The 16,206-nt window shown below is 37.1% G+C and overlaps 3 protein-coding genes across 6 annotated transcripts; all 3 read left to right on the top strand.

The window, feature by feature from the left end:
- The first annotated feature begins 318 nt into the window (after window positions 1–318).
- Window positions 319–13,153, top strand: EMB2083 (AAA-type ATPase family protein). 4 transcript variants are annotated; one of them, XM_086603250.1, is made up of 12 exons: window positions 319–1,864; window positions 2,664–2,836; window positions 3,308–3,409; window positions 3,506–3,670; window positions 3,818–3,958; window positions 6,303–6,461; window positions 6,755–6,840; window positions 9,596–9,674; window positions 10,650–10,772; window positions 10,855–10,911; window positions 10,986–11,242; window positions 12,445–13,153. In XM_086603250.1, exons 1-11 carry the CDS (start codon window positions 547–549, stop codon window positions 11,196–11,198), a joined length of 2,616 nt encoding a protein of 871 aa, XP_086459376.1. In that variant the 5' UTR covers window positions 319–546; the 3' UTR covers window positions 11,199–11,242; window positions 12,445–13,153. The 4 variants fall into 4 exon arrangements, with proteins under 4 accessions (XP_086459376.1, XP_086459375.1, XP_086459378.1 ...); XM_086603249.1 differs by having other exon boundaries at window positions 12,442–13,153; XM_086603252.1 differs by lacking the exon at window positions 6,303–6,461.
- Window positions 13,154–13,702: 549 nt separating this feature from the next.
- On the top strand, window positions 13,703–15,101 carry LOC147511589 (early nodulin-like protein 7). The gene is made up of 2 exons (XM_086603253.1): window positions 13,703–14,139; window positions 14,515–15,101. Exons 1-2 carry the CDS (start codon window positions 13,947–13,949, stop codon window positions 14,889–14,891), a joined length of 570 nt encoding a protein of 189 aa, XP_086459379.1. The 5' UTR covers window positions 13,703–13,946; the 3' UTR covers window positions 14,892–15,101.
- A 345-nt stretch (window positions 15,102–15,446) lies between these two features.
- LOC147511588 (lachrymatory-factor synthase-like) lies at window positions 15,447–15,932 on the top strand. Its single transcript, XM_086598513.1, has one exon. The coding sequence runs from the start codon at window positions 15,447–15,449 to the stop codon at window positions 15,930–15,932; it is 486 nt and encodes a 161-aa protein (XP_086454639.1).
- The last annotated feature ends 274 nt before the right edge of the window (window positions 15,933–16,206 follow it).

The raw sequence follows: 16,206 nt of genomic DNA, 5'->3' as shown, positions 1-16,206 counted from the left end.
ACATTTTTATTAGAGTTGCTTAATGATCAGCTTATGCCTTATTCAGACTATTTTGATCTCTTGAAATTTCCGAGATCCTTTCTGCTGGCAACAACCCCAGCATCTTGATCCCAGCCTATCATATTATGTCTGTTAATCATTATATTGTGAGTCCCTAAAATGATCTGAGCTTATGTAAAACCAATTGCTTATTAGTAAAAAGCAGTACCCTAGGATCTTATTTGTCATTCACGATAATGCAGGACTTCAGATATCCAATATACCTCAAGACGCTATTTCATCTTCTTCTGAAAGTAAATTTTAGAGACTGGCAATGCACATACGACTAAAAAGCTCAAAATTAGGCTCCCAATTTTACATAGAAAGTATATCTCGGGATGAAAAGACTGAAATGCAGTGGTGAGTCAGCAACAAGGACTGGAGTGACCCGGTCGATACCGAGGCGTATTACGTAATTTCACGGCTCCTCCGGTCTTCTGCATATCCATTCTACCCACATTTCCCAATTTAAAAAAGAAAAAAAATGAAGTAAAGTTTTCCAAAACCATGAATTATTCCTCCACACTCGCTTCATCCAAATTCCCATTCTATCCATCAACAAACTTAACTAATAATCCTCAAAGATATAAAAAACACATCACTTGTCATCATCATTCCAAAATATCACAAAACCAAAATGAAGAAAAAGAAAGGAAAAACAATAAATTAAACTTACTTGAATTATCAGTCACAATTACAATTATATCCTCGTCCTTACCACAATCTGCATTGGCAGCTCCCAAAGTTTCGGAGAAAAAGCGGTCATCCAAAAAGTCCGAAACCCCTTTATCTCCGGAAGAATTGAAATCTTGGTCGAAAAGCTTACCTATTGTTAGTGATAGAATAGCTTATACTGAAATATTGAGTTTGAAAAATGAGGGGAAGCTTAAACATATTATTAAGTTGCCAACGGTTAGTTTGAAACAGAAGCCGGATTCGGTACTTGTTGTTTTAGAAGATTCTAGAGTTTTGAGGACGGTTTTGCCTACGCTAGAGAGAGATGACAAGTTTTGGGTAATGTGGGATGAGTTAAGGTTGGATTCGGTTTGTGTTAATGCTTATACGCCTCCGTTGATGAAACCGGAGATGCCCGCGCCTTATTTAGGAGTTTTTTTGAAGATTCTGATGTTTATGTTGTCGTTGGTGAAGACAAAGAAGCAGTCTAAGAGGGCGTTGGAGTTGGGGAATGCGAGGAAGGAGTTACAGAAGAGGAAGAAAATTGAGTTGGCTAGAGTTAGAGAGGATAGGGAGATGATGGAGAAGGTTTTGAAAGCGCAGATTAAGAAGGAAGAAAGGAAGAAAAGGAAAGTGATGAGTAAGATTAAGTCGGAGGAGTCGATGCGTAAGGCTAAGCAGAATTATCAGGATATGGCAGTTGTGTGGGCGAATTTGGCGAGGGATCAGAATGTGTCGACAGCTCTTGGGTTTTTGTTTTTCTATATATTTTACAGGACTGTGGTGTTTAATTATAGGAGACAACAGAAAGATTATGAGGATAGGTTGAAAATTGAGAAAGCTGAGGCTGAGGAGAGGAAGAAGATGAAGGAATTAGAGAGACAAATGGAAGTAGATGGAACTGATATGGATGAAGAGGAAGGGAAAAGTGAGGACAATCAGTATCTTAAGATGGCTATGCAATTTATGAAGTCTGGTGCTCGTGTCCGTCGGGCGCATAGTAGGAGGCTGCCTCAGTATCAGGAAAGAGGTCTGGATGTTAAGTTTTCAGATGTTGCGGGGCTTGGGAAAATACGTCTTGAGCTCGAGGAGGTTGTGAAGTTCTTCACACATGGAGAAATGTACCGACGTAGAGGAGTGAAAATACCAGGTCTGATCGAGATGCTTTTTATCTTATATTTCAACATTTGTCAATATGATTGAGAGTCGAGAGTATATTCTTTGTGGTCTTTTGATTTCTTATATGTTGTTACAGTTTTATGTAACTTTACGCCTTTGTTCTTTTTTATTTTTTCCCCAAATGGTTCAAGGGCGATTGAGTTTAAGTTTATATAATATCATTACTAAAACATGAAAATGCTTATCACGTGCTATGCTATTCTGGCAAATCACGTCTTCATGGATACTCTTCTGGTAAAACTTAACTCTGATTTTGAAGAGATGGAATTAAGGTTTTCACAGTTATGTACTCTTTTGGTCTGGTTATCTGTTACCTTATTTTGGAACTTTGAAAATCTGCCTACGAAATATGGACCCTCCCTCCCAACATTATTAGTTTAACAATAAATTGATGTATTTGATTTGTGACACCCTTATGCTAATCTTATGCTATGTTTTATCATAAGTTAGATACTCAACTTGCTCGCAATTTCTATCTTTTGTCTTATTAAGCTATGCTCACCGAGTCCCTCACAACCTGATCTTGGTTTGGCTATCCTCATATCACAGTGTTGTAGTATCTTTTTTTTTTTTTGTTTTTAAGTACAGCAGTGGTAACTAGAGTAAGTACCATCCCTTGTTGGTTTCCATACTGCTCAAGCTCTTTGTTTCTTCTTAATTTTTTGATTGTTTAGGATAACTTGTCTTGGTCTTTTCATGTTGCCCAACATTTCTTATTACCTGGTCGTTCTTTATGCACCGTAGTTTGTTGAGATGTATTTCCTCGTCAGGTGGCATACTTCTTTGTGGACCCCCTGGGGTGGGCAAGACATTGTTGGCGAAAGCTGTAGCTGGTGAAGCAGGTGTAAATTTCTTCTCAATTTCTGCATCTCAGTTTGTGGAAATATATGTTGGTGTCGGCGCTTCTCGTGTGCGAGGACTTTACCAAGAAGCAAGAGAAAATGTATACATTATTTATCTGCTCTCTCTCTTCCCCTCCCCCCTTCCCCCTCTAATGCACTTTGTACTTGAAATGCATGTGGTCTATTTTACATGTTGGTTTATGTTATTCATCAAAGATTGTCATGCTTTCTGCTCCATCGTTCATGTCTATTATTGATGTTTTACTTGTTTGTTTGTAAGAAGTTGTACCCCCAAAACTTCTGCGATCGGAATACTCATTTCTAGAATTACGTGTCGTCCGGTCTCAACAACCTATTATACTTTCGACACAGCTTTAGATAGAAGTCAGTGTGTCTGGCCGGCTTGCATGTATGTCTGTGTGACTAATACATGCAAAAATCTCAGAAGTTATATTTCGGTTATTTCCTATTGTGTGATTCTTGTTATCAAAGTCAAATTTGGGTTGTAGATTTTATTTTATTTTGTAGATGTATTAATTGTTGAAATGATCTTTCTTTTATTCATCTTATAGGCACCATCTGTGGTCTTCATTGATGAGCTTGATGCCGTTGGAAGAGAACGTGGTCTAATAAAGGGTTCTGGTGGACAAGAGCGCGATGCTACTCTTAATCAGGTTGGCAGGCGATTTATATATACTGAAACAATGTAGTCATTTTCGGATTTTTTTACTTCAAATTACATGTTAACTATGTTTTCCCTGATAAATTAGCTCCTTGTATGCCTTGATGGATTTGAAGGAAGAGGTGAAGTCATCACTATCGCTGCAACAAACAGACCAGATATTCTTGATCCAGCACTTGTGAGGCCTGGAAGGTTTGACCGAAAAATTTACATCCCCAAGCCTGGTGTTGTGGGTCGTGTTGAGATTTTGAAGGTAGCGACTTTTAACTGGTCTTGTGGAAGGAATTATTTTTGTGTGTATCTTGAAAGGAATTTCATCGTGTCAATTCCTTCAGTTATATATGCTGGGACGCTTTAAGCTTTTCAATCTGAAGGTATCTATATCATATTCTGATAACAGGTTCATGCTCGGAAGAAGCCAATGGCTGAAGATGTTGACTACATGGCTGTTGCTAGCATGACAGCAGGGATGGTTGGTGCTGATCTAGCTAACATAATTGAGGTCGCTGCTATAAACATGATGCGTGAAGGAAGGTCCGAGGTTAGCACTTATTGCACAGATAAATTTTGTATAGTTTGTTCAATGTTATGGTCTTAATGTCCTCATATATGTCTTGTTCTTCATATACATCCATTTAATTGGGATTTGGCTCTGTTATCCAAGTCATCCTACTTTGAAAAGAATAGGAAGATTATCTAAAATTGTGGGAAGACCAGAACATAAGTAGTCCATTATGATGTTAGTAAAGTGGTACTTCTCAACTTATTAGCAAAGTAGGCTGAGGAAGCCTACAATTACAACGATAAGACGAAGACACCCACTCATTTGATGTCCACAAAAACCCAAAGTTGAAATAAATATTGAAGTTAATTCTAGAAAGGATTTACTTATTTGTATATATATATATATACACACACACACACACACACACACACGGATGCCCGTTTGCAGACCCAAAACAAAAAATAGGAAGTCACGTGTTTAGATATTTGAGATTCTTTGCCAACTCCAAAAGTGGAAGAATATTCCCACATATAACACATACCTCATAATAAAGGAGACAATAATAACTAGTACTAGTATGGTCATGAGAGAGAAACTACTCCCTTTATTTTTGGTATTTTCTTCTCTGCAATCTCCTTCCTCCCTTCAACAGTTCAACTTGAATTGATTTTCTTCTACTTCATTCTTTCGTTAGAAGACCAGTAAACATAACCAATTTTGTAAAACAAAATTTCCCTCTCTTTAGGAGTGTTTAATTATAGACGTCGAAAGTTAATTTACTTAGACTCTCTCTTAATGGATTTAAGTGGGTATTTCATTTGTGTGAATTACAAATTTCATTTTCTTGATTCATAAAATCAATAATTGATTATATTTGAGAAAGTGTGAATCAGTTTATAAAACATAAATGGACCCAAATTTGAAGTCAGTCTGTCTAACTCCAAATATTTGCTTCACTGTAAAATCACGAATGTTAACAAACAATGGAATACCCACTTTCTCAAGTCTGCTAGCAAAGCAACAAGCAACCATTATGTGCTGGTTTAAGATTGGAAATATTATGTTGGGTTTTTTTTCTATTGATTTGAAGGCAGCGGGAAACTATACTTTCGTTGATCTTCTTTACTTAGTTTTCATCATGTTCTATAGCCAATAGAACAATCTCTCTACAAGGACCAATATTTGGTTGTTTTTTTTTTCCATCCTGAAAAATAATGGGTGTAAAGAGCAAAGAGAAGTGAAAGAGAGAGGAGACTTACAAACGTGCGAGGAGAGAGAGAGTGTAGTGTATTAAATTAAAGAGAGATTTAGTATGAGAGAGAGAGAGAGAAACATGTGAATTTGGAGAAGTCCGTTTGCGGACGTACGTTTGTGAGCCTAGCTGTATATATATGTCTATATTATTTTATTTTTATTTTTTTTGTCATCGTTAAGGCATCCTTGATTGGCACTTGATGAACTTACCGCAGTAGAATTTGAATCTTAGGATGCTATAAATTAGCTTCTTGATTCAGTTGAATAACACACCTGTCGAAAGTGCAAAATGCATTTTTATACACCAAAAATTGAAAAAAATAATAATAATATTAATAGTAATAAAATTCTGAAAACACACTTTTGGGGTTATCCCAAGTTTTAGATGTCAGTTATTCAAATACTTTACCTGAAGTAATTTCTTCAGAAGTATAATGCAGCTATCCTCTTCTACTATCTTTCTAAATCGTGGTCTCTTAGTCAGTAACACTGAAACTGCTCTTCTGGTTCGAGTGAGATAAGATATTCTTCGGGGCAGTCACGAAGCATAACCTCATTGTGCCAAATTGACTTCTGGTTTAGTTTATAATTGGGGGATTCATAGATGAATTAACATCTATATGACAAAAATTAGATTATTGCAACATTTCATAAGTAAAAGTTGAGGCGTCTCTAACTCTCTAAGAGCCTAATATTTTGTTCTTATAGATAATAGGAAATACCTATTAGGTAATTATTTTTCTCTCCGTTCGCAAAAGATGATTATGATAGTTATGAGGAAAATAACTTTTGTAAAATTAGTATAGCAGCATGGAGTAAATTGCATGCTAAATTTGCTAAGAATGCCTAGGAATGTACCAATTAACTCACCCGAATGTTCAGTTTCCTATCAAACATGCTATGCTAAAATATGCTGGCGCTGGAAAGCGCTCATTCATCAGATGTCATCTTCATTTTTATTTTTTATAAATAGATATCTTACTACTATATTTGTGATAGCTGCTGAAGTAATCAACTGCAACGATTGGCTTAGTAGTCTTGTCTATGCTAGGTTTCCTAGGCAACAAAAGCAGCAAAACTTTGACAGTACCAGTGTGATTGTTGTAAAATTTGTGTAATTGGGCAGATCACAACTGACGATTTATTACAAGCTGCACAAATAGAAGAAAGAGGAGCTCTTGATAGGAAAGATAGAAGCATTGAGATGTGGAAGCAGCTGGCTCTTAATGAAGCTTCCATGGCTGTAATGGCTGTTAATTTTCCCGATACTAAAAATATTGAGTTTGTATGGTCCTGCTCTTGACTTTCTGGTTTTATGTATCTTCATCATATTGTGTCAATTTAACATAATGCTTCAACATCGAAGTTAACTTGGTCCGCTTGGAAATGACTATTTAGTACCTTTCGCAGCATATCAAGGTAACTTGGATACAAAAAAGTATGTGAAAGTCTGGCGATATTGTGAAATATCCAAGTTACTCTTGCCATTTCTTTTAGTCGTTATATGATGGCCATCTACTATGCGTGGAAAAAATTGGTGTTTCTGACTCTACTTTTTTAATCGTTGTTTCTTAATAGATCACTATTTCGCCTAGAGCTGGCAGAGAATTGGGTTATGTGCGGGTGAAAATGGATCACGTTAAATTCAAGGAAGGATTGCTTAGGTATGGAGATCCAGCTATAAAGCGAAACCTTTAATTTCTTAAAACATTTATGTATCTCTTTGTAGACGATTGCTCGTATTCTCAGTTGGCCGAGGAAATAAATTATTGATTTTGACATTGTCTTTAGTGTTTATTAGATTAGATTGCTTATTTTACTTAACATTTCTAGTTGTGAGAGGTTTCCTTTTATTATGTTGCGTAGTTAAATTAGGACTATTAGTAAGATTTAGGAATTAGGCTTTGTTGGTTTCCTATTTCGATTTCATTTAGAATTGGAATTCTATTATTTGAAAGCATTTGACTAGGAAAATTGATGACATTTTCAGTTGAACAGAATATTAAAATAGGGCATTTAGACGTAAATGCTGATCTTGATTCCAGTATGGAGAAAACTATTAAAATTAGGGTACATGAGTGATACACTGTATTTCACACCATGAAAGTATTAGTTGTTTCTATCATAATTTGGGATTTCAAAATTGTTGGAATTCCGAAAACCGGAATTCCTATAAATTTCGACAAAATCCAACTGAATTTTAAAATCAGTGGAATTCCTACCCTATATGAAACTGTATTTGGACGGCAAAGTATGGATATTGTGGATGAGTGTGTCATTTGTGAGAAGATAACAGAGGTTGTGGACCATGTTCAAGTTCGATGTCTATTTGCTAAAAGAGTAATAGGGTGTGGGAGCTATTCTTTCTATCTTTCAATAAACCTCTGGTGCCACCTTATAGGAAACACTCTACGATTGGGGGTCTAAGGGTGTGGCAACTTTGAAAAGTTTTTTTTTTTTTTTTGCTCGGTAAAGATGAAATCTCATTAAATATGAAAAGAAAGTAGGCCGAGAAAGCCTACTATTACAAAGAAACAAAATAAAACTAAAAACATAGCCACAAGAGGCTAACCCGAGAACTACAAATTATTCTACTTCTAAATACAAAAGCCGATCCCATCTCACCACAAAATACTCAAAAGGGATATTTCTAAACTCTTTAAAAATCTTAGACCACTGAAATAATAGAGCCTTAATAGCTAGGTTACATGGACATGCCATATTTTGAAAAAAAATCCGTGTCGGATACGTATCCACGTGTCCGTGTCGGACACATATTACATGTAATTTACCTCGAATTTTGATATTTTGCCGTGTCCGACAATTCGTATCCGTGTCCGATACGGCGTGTCAATGTAACCTAGCTTAATAGATATGATAAGCTCTTGCTTAGATGTGGAAACACCTTCAAAGTGTCGACGATTTCGCTCAATCCAAATACCCCACAGAATAGCAAATGGTAATAAGCTCCAAAGACGATTGCCTGATGAGGTAAAAGGACCATGACCCCAACCTTTCAACAAATCCACCACTTGCCCAGGACTCACCCAATAAAAACAAGACTCTAAATAGAAAGAAGACCAAATGTTCCAAGAAAAAGGACACCCTAACAAAACATGATTTACAGATTCACTATCCTTCCTATACAATTGACAATAGTTAACAATAATTTTTTTACGTTTCCGAAGATTATCAATGGTAAGAATACGCTCTAAGGAGACTGTCCAAGCAAAGAAAGAAATCTTGGTGAGGACTTTAGCTCCCCATATGACTAGAATGGGAAAAGAGGGAAAAGAGGGAATAGGAGCACAACGATTATGAGAATTTGACCAAGTAGGAATGCTGAAATAAAAAGACTTAACAGAAAAAGTACCTTTCTTGCTCGGGTACCACACTCTCTTATCACAGTTTTACATCATAGAAGGTAGCACATCAAGCCTAGCCATAAGGGAAGCTAACACATCGATCTCCCAGTCATTCAGAGCTCTGCCCCCCACGATATGCCAACCTCAGTTCTGACCATACAATCTGTAACCGGTTTACCTTTAAAGCTAGACAAACCAAACAACAAGGGATAACCGTTAGCAAGTGAGCCTCCCTCTAACCAACTATCTTCCCAAAACAAAATCTTGTCACCAAGCCCTAACTTATATCGGACACCTTTCAGAAACATAGGAAAAACATTAAGGATTCCTCTCCAAACCCCACAACCATAAGAGATACGAACCGAACCACTTTGAAAAGGTTGAGGTTCCAAGACTTTACAGTTAATTGGGATCCCATTGTGTTGTATGGTGTTGTATTGTAGTGGTATTGTAGTCATTCTAGATGGGAAATTAGAACCTCATAACTTAGTGCCTCACTAAGTAGAGGTACCGATTATGTACTTTCGTTACTATTTGGAAATGAAAACATATCATTTATCGCTGAAAAAACAAATGCCAAGCCAACTATAAAAGTACCTCTTCCAATATCTACACATGTGATCACTATTGATCCAGGTTCCCCAGGAGCTATTTCTCCTCTCCTTTTACTTGTAAGGATGCTTTTATTTTTCGTTTTTAACAACAAAAGGTGTGGCATAGCCTGCTGCTTAAACTTTGTGGGTCATACCCCAAAGTCTTTGGGTCGTTTCCTCCTTCACGGCTTCACTGGTGTGAAAAGGAGTGGGGGGGGGGTCGTGTTTGAAGGTTAGGGTTTAGGCCTTGGGGGACAAGTCTTACACTCTTACCATCAAGTTGTAATAAATTAAAGACTAATCAGTAATCAGATGACTGACAGCTGAACTGAGAAGATACCCCTTTATTTTTCTTTTCTTTTTCCCATTTAAGTGCTTTGGCAAAAAAATAATGTCAATCTAGAGGCAAGTAATGGAATTCATCTTTTTAAATTGACAATTCTCGGAAATGAATTTTGCAGTCGACAGTCTCTTCTGGACCATATAACCGTTCAGCTAGCACCAAGAGCAGCTGATGAGATATGGTATGGTGAAAATAAGGTAAGATGACATTGTATCTCATTACCTTGTTGCATTTGAATAAAAACTATGTTGCATGGTACAATAATATGTAGTTGGCTATAGTTCATCCAGTCATCCTTTGAATAAATGTGTATTTTACGACAATTGGAAGGACCCAACGTTTGCAAGGCATTCTTTAGCCAGCTTAAAATTTTCATTCAAGACTTAAAGAGTAATGTTTCCACTGATTTTTCGGATCTAAAGCTCACAAGGAACTGATCTAGTATTATAATTCATATATTGTCATATATTTTCTTTTGAGTGGCAAATGAAATTTTTTATTGAGAGTTTGTAACTAAATAAGACCAGATCATATTGGAATATTTAGAAACTTTTGTTCACTAATATTGGGTAATTACCAACCATAGCAATGAGGCTGTGATGTGATGGAGAAGACCAGTCTAGGTGAACTTGCTCAGCTGCCAATGCATCATTCTCCTTTGTAATCAGATTATGGTTCTATTTTCCCCCGTAAGTAATAAAATGCCATTCTCATCTGCTAATTTAGGGTTTTAGGTTAGTCCAGTTCCAGAAGCCTTTTAAAAAGGGTTGCTTAATTGACTTGGAGGCATAACACTTTGCTATCTATCAAAAAACCCTTTGCTCAAGTTCCAGAAGCCTCTTAAAATCCTTGTCGTTAATTGTTATGCCTATGTTTAGCATGCCTTTGTAGCTTATACAGTTCAGAATATTCTGGGTATGATAAACCAGTGCCTCATTGTTATGTTTAGCATTTTTTTTTTTTTTTTAATTATTATTACTATTATTATAATTTTAAAACTGACAATATATACATGAAGATGCACGAAGATCTGATTATACAATATAATTTTTCAGTTCCTTACAGTGATTTAAGATACATGGAGATCTGGTTATTAATCCAATATTATTATATTTCTGTCCATGGGTTACTGTGATCCTCATCAAATTATACAACATGATGAAATATTTCAGTTAAGCACGATCTGGGCAGAAACAGGAGATAATGCTAGGTCAGCTGCTCGGAGTTTTGTTCTTGGTGGCCTTTCTGAGAAACATCATGGGTTATCTGACTTTTGGGTTGCAGACCGACTAAATGTATGATTTATTTACATGTCTCTCTTTCATGATACCTAGTTGCTTTTGTCTGACTTATTTGTTACAATCCTTAATCCTTCAGGAGATTGATTTGGAAGCCTTGCGGATTCTTAACATGTGTTATCTGCGTGCTAAAGAGGTACTTGTCATCATTGGGTAGCTTCTGTTGACAATTGCTAGTAGCTTATAGAGACTGATATTTCATGTGAACAGATCCTGCAAAGAAATCGTACACTTATGGATGCTGTGGTTAGTGAACTCATTCAGAAGAAAAACCTCAGTAAGCGGGAATTTTTTCACCTGGTCAATGTACATGGCTCCCTTGAACCAGTGCCACCCAGTATCCTTGACATTAGAGTCGCCAAGCGAATGCAGCTGCAAGCTACATTGATGGGCAATGAGACAGCTCGAAGAAGTGGTGTGTGACATAGATTTTAAGATTACCTGCGGCAGCTGTTCTTACACGTAAGGTACATAAAAAGTCAGAAAATAAATTCCGTAAAAGTTTAATTTTTCATCTAGACTGCCATTGCGCATGCATGAGTGTTTTGCGTGAGAAAGGATTTCAATGGTTTTACGTTGCCCTTGCAACTCATTTAAAAGTGTAAACAGCCACATATACATATTTTGCTGTATTTACCTTGAGCTGTCATATGCTCCTGAACCGTTACTGGGAGGTTACTATGGAAGTTCGTCTAGAGTGCTACTTCCTCTGTGAACCATGAAACTATCTGTCATGCATATTACAAGTTTTACTGTACCTTTAAAAGATTTGAGTGGCCTATATCATATTACTGCTATGTGTTGATGTTAATCAGTCTAAATTATCTCAATTGTATTTGAGTTCTTTCTTGGATTTGAGTGGCTTGTAGTAACAACTTTGTTCTATGGTTGGAGATGTATGTTTGTTTTGTTCTAAGCCAAGTTTCCCCGTTGTTCGGTACCTTTCTTAAATAAAAGTGAAGTGGGTAATTTTTCTCATCAGAAAATTCAAAGTGAGAAACTAAGGTTTATGCTTTAATCCCTGGTGATTAACAACTCCTAGTGATATTTCTTTTCATGAGAGTGCCTTCAGCTTCAGGAGGTTTGATTACCCCTATTTCTCGATCAATTACTATATTTTCCATCTTATCCAAACTCTCAACCTACAAACAGAGAAAGAATTCAAAATCGTCTTGAAAAAAGGCAGGTTTTTAGGATACACAGTACATTTTTGGAATTATCATCTTTGAGTCCCATAGAAATTTTTTTCCCCTACATGCCATATCTTTTTCATTTTGACGATCGAGATCACCTATGCCTGGAAGGAGAATTGCAAATAATCCTGTGTCAGCAAATTGCATTCAAACATATCTCTAATCTGTATGTGGTCTGAGGAGATTCAAAATTAATTTTCCATGCATAGAAGATAACACCGTTTGAACAGTATAAATACACGTCAATTGATCATATGATTTTTTTTGTTTTATTCATAATGCGTGTGTCTGGGGAAGGGGGATTATCCTTGCATTCTCACATCTTCGAAATGTCATTATAAAATTGTATTTGAAAAAATATGCATACAACAGAGCTACCAAAAAAGCTATTTAGTCTTTGTTTTGCTTTCATTTCAAGTATATTGCAGTTCATGCAGTTTTCAGTAAGTTGCTTCTTTGTTTAATATTCATAGCAGGTCAGCTAAGCACGGGAAAGAAAGAAAAAGAACGTAACCTGGCTTTTCTTGTCTTGATCCATGCTCGTTGTATTAAAAAATTTCCTGGTTCAACCAATATGTTGTTGCATTTTTCGTCACGTCGAAGTACTGCAAGTGGTGGTGTCGACATTTTCCCTGGCTGAAGAGAGCTCGTGTACTGTAATGGGAGGAGCTAGCAGGGACATCTCACTGGTCTGGAGTAAAATTCTGCCTTTCCTTTTTCTTCTCTTTTCACCACAAGGTATTACCCCTTGCCATCTGGAGTCTTATAGTCTTTTGGTGGCTGAACTTCAATTTCTTTGCTCCATGTCTTGGTCCAGTTATGTATGTTGCAATCAAATTATTATCCAGAGGTGACAGTTTAAGTTTCTCCCAATGAAGTGATGCTTAGCTTGGTCTACCAAAATGAATTGCATGCTGCAATACATAGCAGTAATGAATAGAAAGAAGAGCCACTCTTATTTGTTTCAGTTCGCAGCCCATTCTCACAAATTGAGAGTAAATTACAGCGTTTTCATTTTCTGTGCTTCCTGTTATTCTATTGATCTAGTGCCATTGGAACTGTAAGCAGGAGTGTTGTTCCACCATAAGACCAAGCGAGATCTTGTCTTTACATCACTTAATGTTGTGTACTATGTTACAAGAGTGTTTTACCTTGCTGTCTAATTTGAGCCCTATTCAGATGCCATCTTGCCCCCAAATTTGTATTTTCAGACTTCAGTTACGTATTGCGTCCCTTTGTTTTAATCTATTCAAGTGGAATGTGATTGTTCAGGTGTATGAATGCCTCAGGAAATGTCAATTTTTCTGACCTATTATATAATCATCCAGTGTACTCTGCGCCCCGCTGTCTCTGTTACTGCAAATAATCTTATTTTCTTTCTTGTCACTCGTTTATCTTTTACTTCTTTGTCAGTGCTGCACGCATCCTTGATTCTTCAGTAAATATAATGTCAGTATGGATGTTCTTCGGTAATTAAAATGTTGTCATATATTTAGTTCCCACTCTTACTGGACCGGATCTTGGATCCAAGATGTTCGCATTTGAGTTTGTTCTACTTACACCCAGTCTGTGAATGAAGAAGCCCAATTCATGGATTTTAAAATAACTGAATACTTGTGAATCCACCCATTTCCCAGTGCACCAGTGACACGTGAACACGTGTATGCACGTTTTGTAGGATTACAAGTGTTAAAATCTTTTCGAATGCCACACCAAGTCCAAAAACAAAACTGCAGTTCAACTGAAACTAACCCACGTCCATTCGCTGTCCCGCCTTCATGGATAGAAAACTAACAATAACTGGCCATAACCGCTATTGCCAAACACTTTGAATATTCATATTTGAAGGTTTGAGCGCATTCCTTCAGAACCACTCCTTAAAAATTCATATCTGAAGGTTTGAGCGCATTTCACTTGCAAAACACACATTCTCACAAGTCACAATCACTGCTCTAACCTTCCAACTTTCACAATTAAAATGAAGATCAACGTGGGTTTTCTCTGGGGTACTTTCATCTTTTGCACTCTAATCATTATGAACATTGGCGTCTCTAATGGGACAGAATTTAAGGTTGGTCAAAATTTAGGTTGGCGAATGCCGTATGAGAATGACACTGCAATGTACAGCCAGTGGGCTGGGACGAATAGATTTCTAGTTGGAGATTCTCTACGTATGTGTTCCTATACTCTTGAATTCTTTTCTTTCATCATCTCAATATTAATATTAAGAAAATTATGACGAAGTTGATGATCTTATACTAGTCATATCAGTCATACTTGGTATTTGAAACAATTCTTCAATGATTTCATTTGGTGAGCTTTTCCTCTCTTATTAACTATGGAGAGAACTTGGTGAATGATTTATCGTTGCTTTGGTACATTTATTTGGTCTCGGTACTTATTTTTGAGTTCACGCCAAATAGTGTTTGGTACATGGACATATACACTGTACGTATATGTAGTGTTTTGTTTACATAATATCATATTTCTTGTAGTTAAAATGTGTGTAACAAGTGTTTTTGTGTTTCTGTTACTTTTGTGGACAGTTTTTGAGTACCAGAATGATTCAGTTCTTGTGGTGAACAAAGGCGGTTATTACCACTGCAACATAGAGAGACCAATAGCTACCTTCACCGATGGAAAGACTCTAATTAAGCTAGAAAATCCTGGACCAGCATACTTCATAAGTGGGCAACTAGAACATTGCAAAAAGGGTCAGAGGTTGCTCGTTGATGTGATGACTCTACATCCACCAACACCTCCATCTCCACCATCTATTGCGATTCCACCCCAACCATTATTCCCAGGTTCACCTGCGTCACCACCTCATCCAAGCTCAGGAGTCTCGGTCACAGTGATCTCTATTTCATTGGTGATGGCTGTCAGCACTACTATTCTGATGTTGGTCTATTGTGCAGCATAGAAGCCTCCTTTTGTCTACAATAAAAATGGAGCATTATTTCGTAGATTTATTGTTTGTGTTGGTTTTATGCAGTTCTAGGTAGTGAACACTGCTAGTCCATTTGTATTGATTAAGTTGTAGTCGACGTCTTACAGTATTGTTTTGTACTGGAGTCGTTGATGGATTTTACTATTCTATTCAGTTAAGTGATATCTATGTTAATTTTGTGAATTTGCGGTTTGCTTCATTTTGTGGTTCCTTGAAGTTTGAGTTATGGATTTATTAATTATATATCGGCATGCAAGCGTGTGCAGAGCAATCAATGTGTTCTCCTTTGCTGAAATTAATAGGTTAATATAAAACCAAGAATCTTTTGTCGGGGAAACTTTTTCTGCAGGACAACATACTCATGGAATTCGGCAGGTGATTATTTTAAAATGTGGTATAGTTGATAGTATCGACGCCGGCCTACACATCGTACTGGAATCTGTCAAATAATCCTTTCATTCATATAGGCCATAAGTGATCCTAAAAATTGACGAGTAGTACCCCTCTCTCTTTCACACACAAACACACATGGCTGAAGAGCGGAAGTGGCAAGGAAAGGCTTCTGCCAAGCTACTAAGCGCTACTGCAGACCAAATATGGCCTCTCCTCGAGGACTACTGTAATTTACATAAGTGGTTATCGATAATTGACACTTGTCGCCATGTCCAAGGAACACCAGGTCCTGGAATACCAGGGTGTGTGCGATATTGTGCTGGTCCTGGAACCCAATCCCATGATGGTGTTGAGGGATCTAGTATATGGGCCAACGAGAGGTTACTATCAATTGATTCGAACGAGCGGTGCCTAAGCTATGAGATTACTGAAAGCAACATGGGATTTGAAAACTATGTAGCAACAATCAAGGTGTCATCAGAGGGTAACGGATGTAAGATTGAATGGTCATATGTCACGGATCCATTAAAGGGTTGGAACTTTGAGGGCTTGGTTTCGACAATCAGTTCTAGTTTGCAAGATATGGCCAAGAATATGGAAGAAGCTCTTAAAGCTGATTAGTACAAAGTTTCAATTGTTACTGCCACTGTTACTGTGATGGATCATTCATGCTGTTTCTTTTGTTATTATGATAGTTACTGTTGAATTTTGAATTCAATGATTTAGTGGATAAACAATTTTGTGTATTATGATGAGTTATTTACTAGGACAGTGAAGAACATGTGTGTAGGCATAAAAAGTGACTGATTAAGAGGCGGGAGCAATAGCCTACTCTCTCTTACCCTGAGAAATGCCTGGGGGGCGGGCAGGACTCCATGGTGAGTCGGACCACTCG

This window comes from Coptis chinensis, chromosome 3 (assembly GCF_015680905.1).
Source record: "Coptis chinensis isolate HL-2020 chromosome 3, ASM1568090v1, whole genome shotgun sequence".
NCBI lineage: Eukaryota > Viridiplantae > Streptophyta > Magnoliopsida > Ranunculales > Ranunculaceae > Coptis > Coptis chinensis.
Note: the sequence above shows the minus strand (reverse complement) of the source record. Positions and strands in the feature narration are given on the sequence as shown.

What these genes read in the sequence shown, in the direction of transcription:
- EMB2083 (XM_086603250.1), top strand. Translation starts at nt 547, where the DNA reads ATGAATTATTCCTCCACACTCGCTTCATCCAAATTCCCATTCTATCCA. An exon ending in GCGATGCTACTCTTAATCAG is followed by an intron (nt 3,410 to 3,505) that starts GTTGGCAGGCGA and finishes CTGATAAATTAG; the next exon opens with CTCCTTGTATGCCTTGATGG. An exon ending in GGGTTGCAGACCGACTAAAT is followed by an intron (nt 10,773 to 10,854) that starts GTATGATTTATT and finishes TTAATCCTTCAG; the next exon opens with GAGATTGATTTGGAAGCCTT.
- LOC147511589 (XM_086603253.1), top strand. Translation starts at nt 13,947, where the DNA reads ATGAAGATCAACGTGGGTTTTCTCTGGGGTACTTTCATCTTTTGCACT. An exon ending in TCTAGTTGGAGATTCTCTAC is followed by an intron (nt 14,140 to 14,514) that starts GTATGTGTTCCT and finishes TTTTGTGGACAG; the next exon opens with TTTTTGAGTACCAGAATGAT.
- LOC147511588 (XM_086598513.1), top strand. Translation starts at nt 15,447, where the DNA reads ATGGCTGAAGAGCGGAAGTGGCAAGGAAAGGCTTCTGCCAAGCTACTA.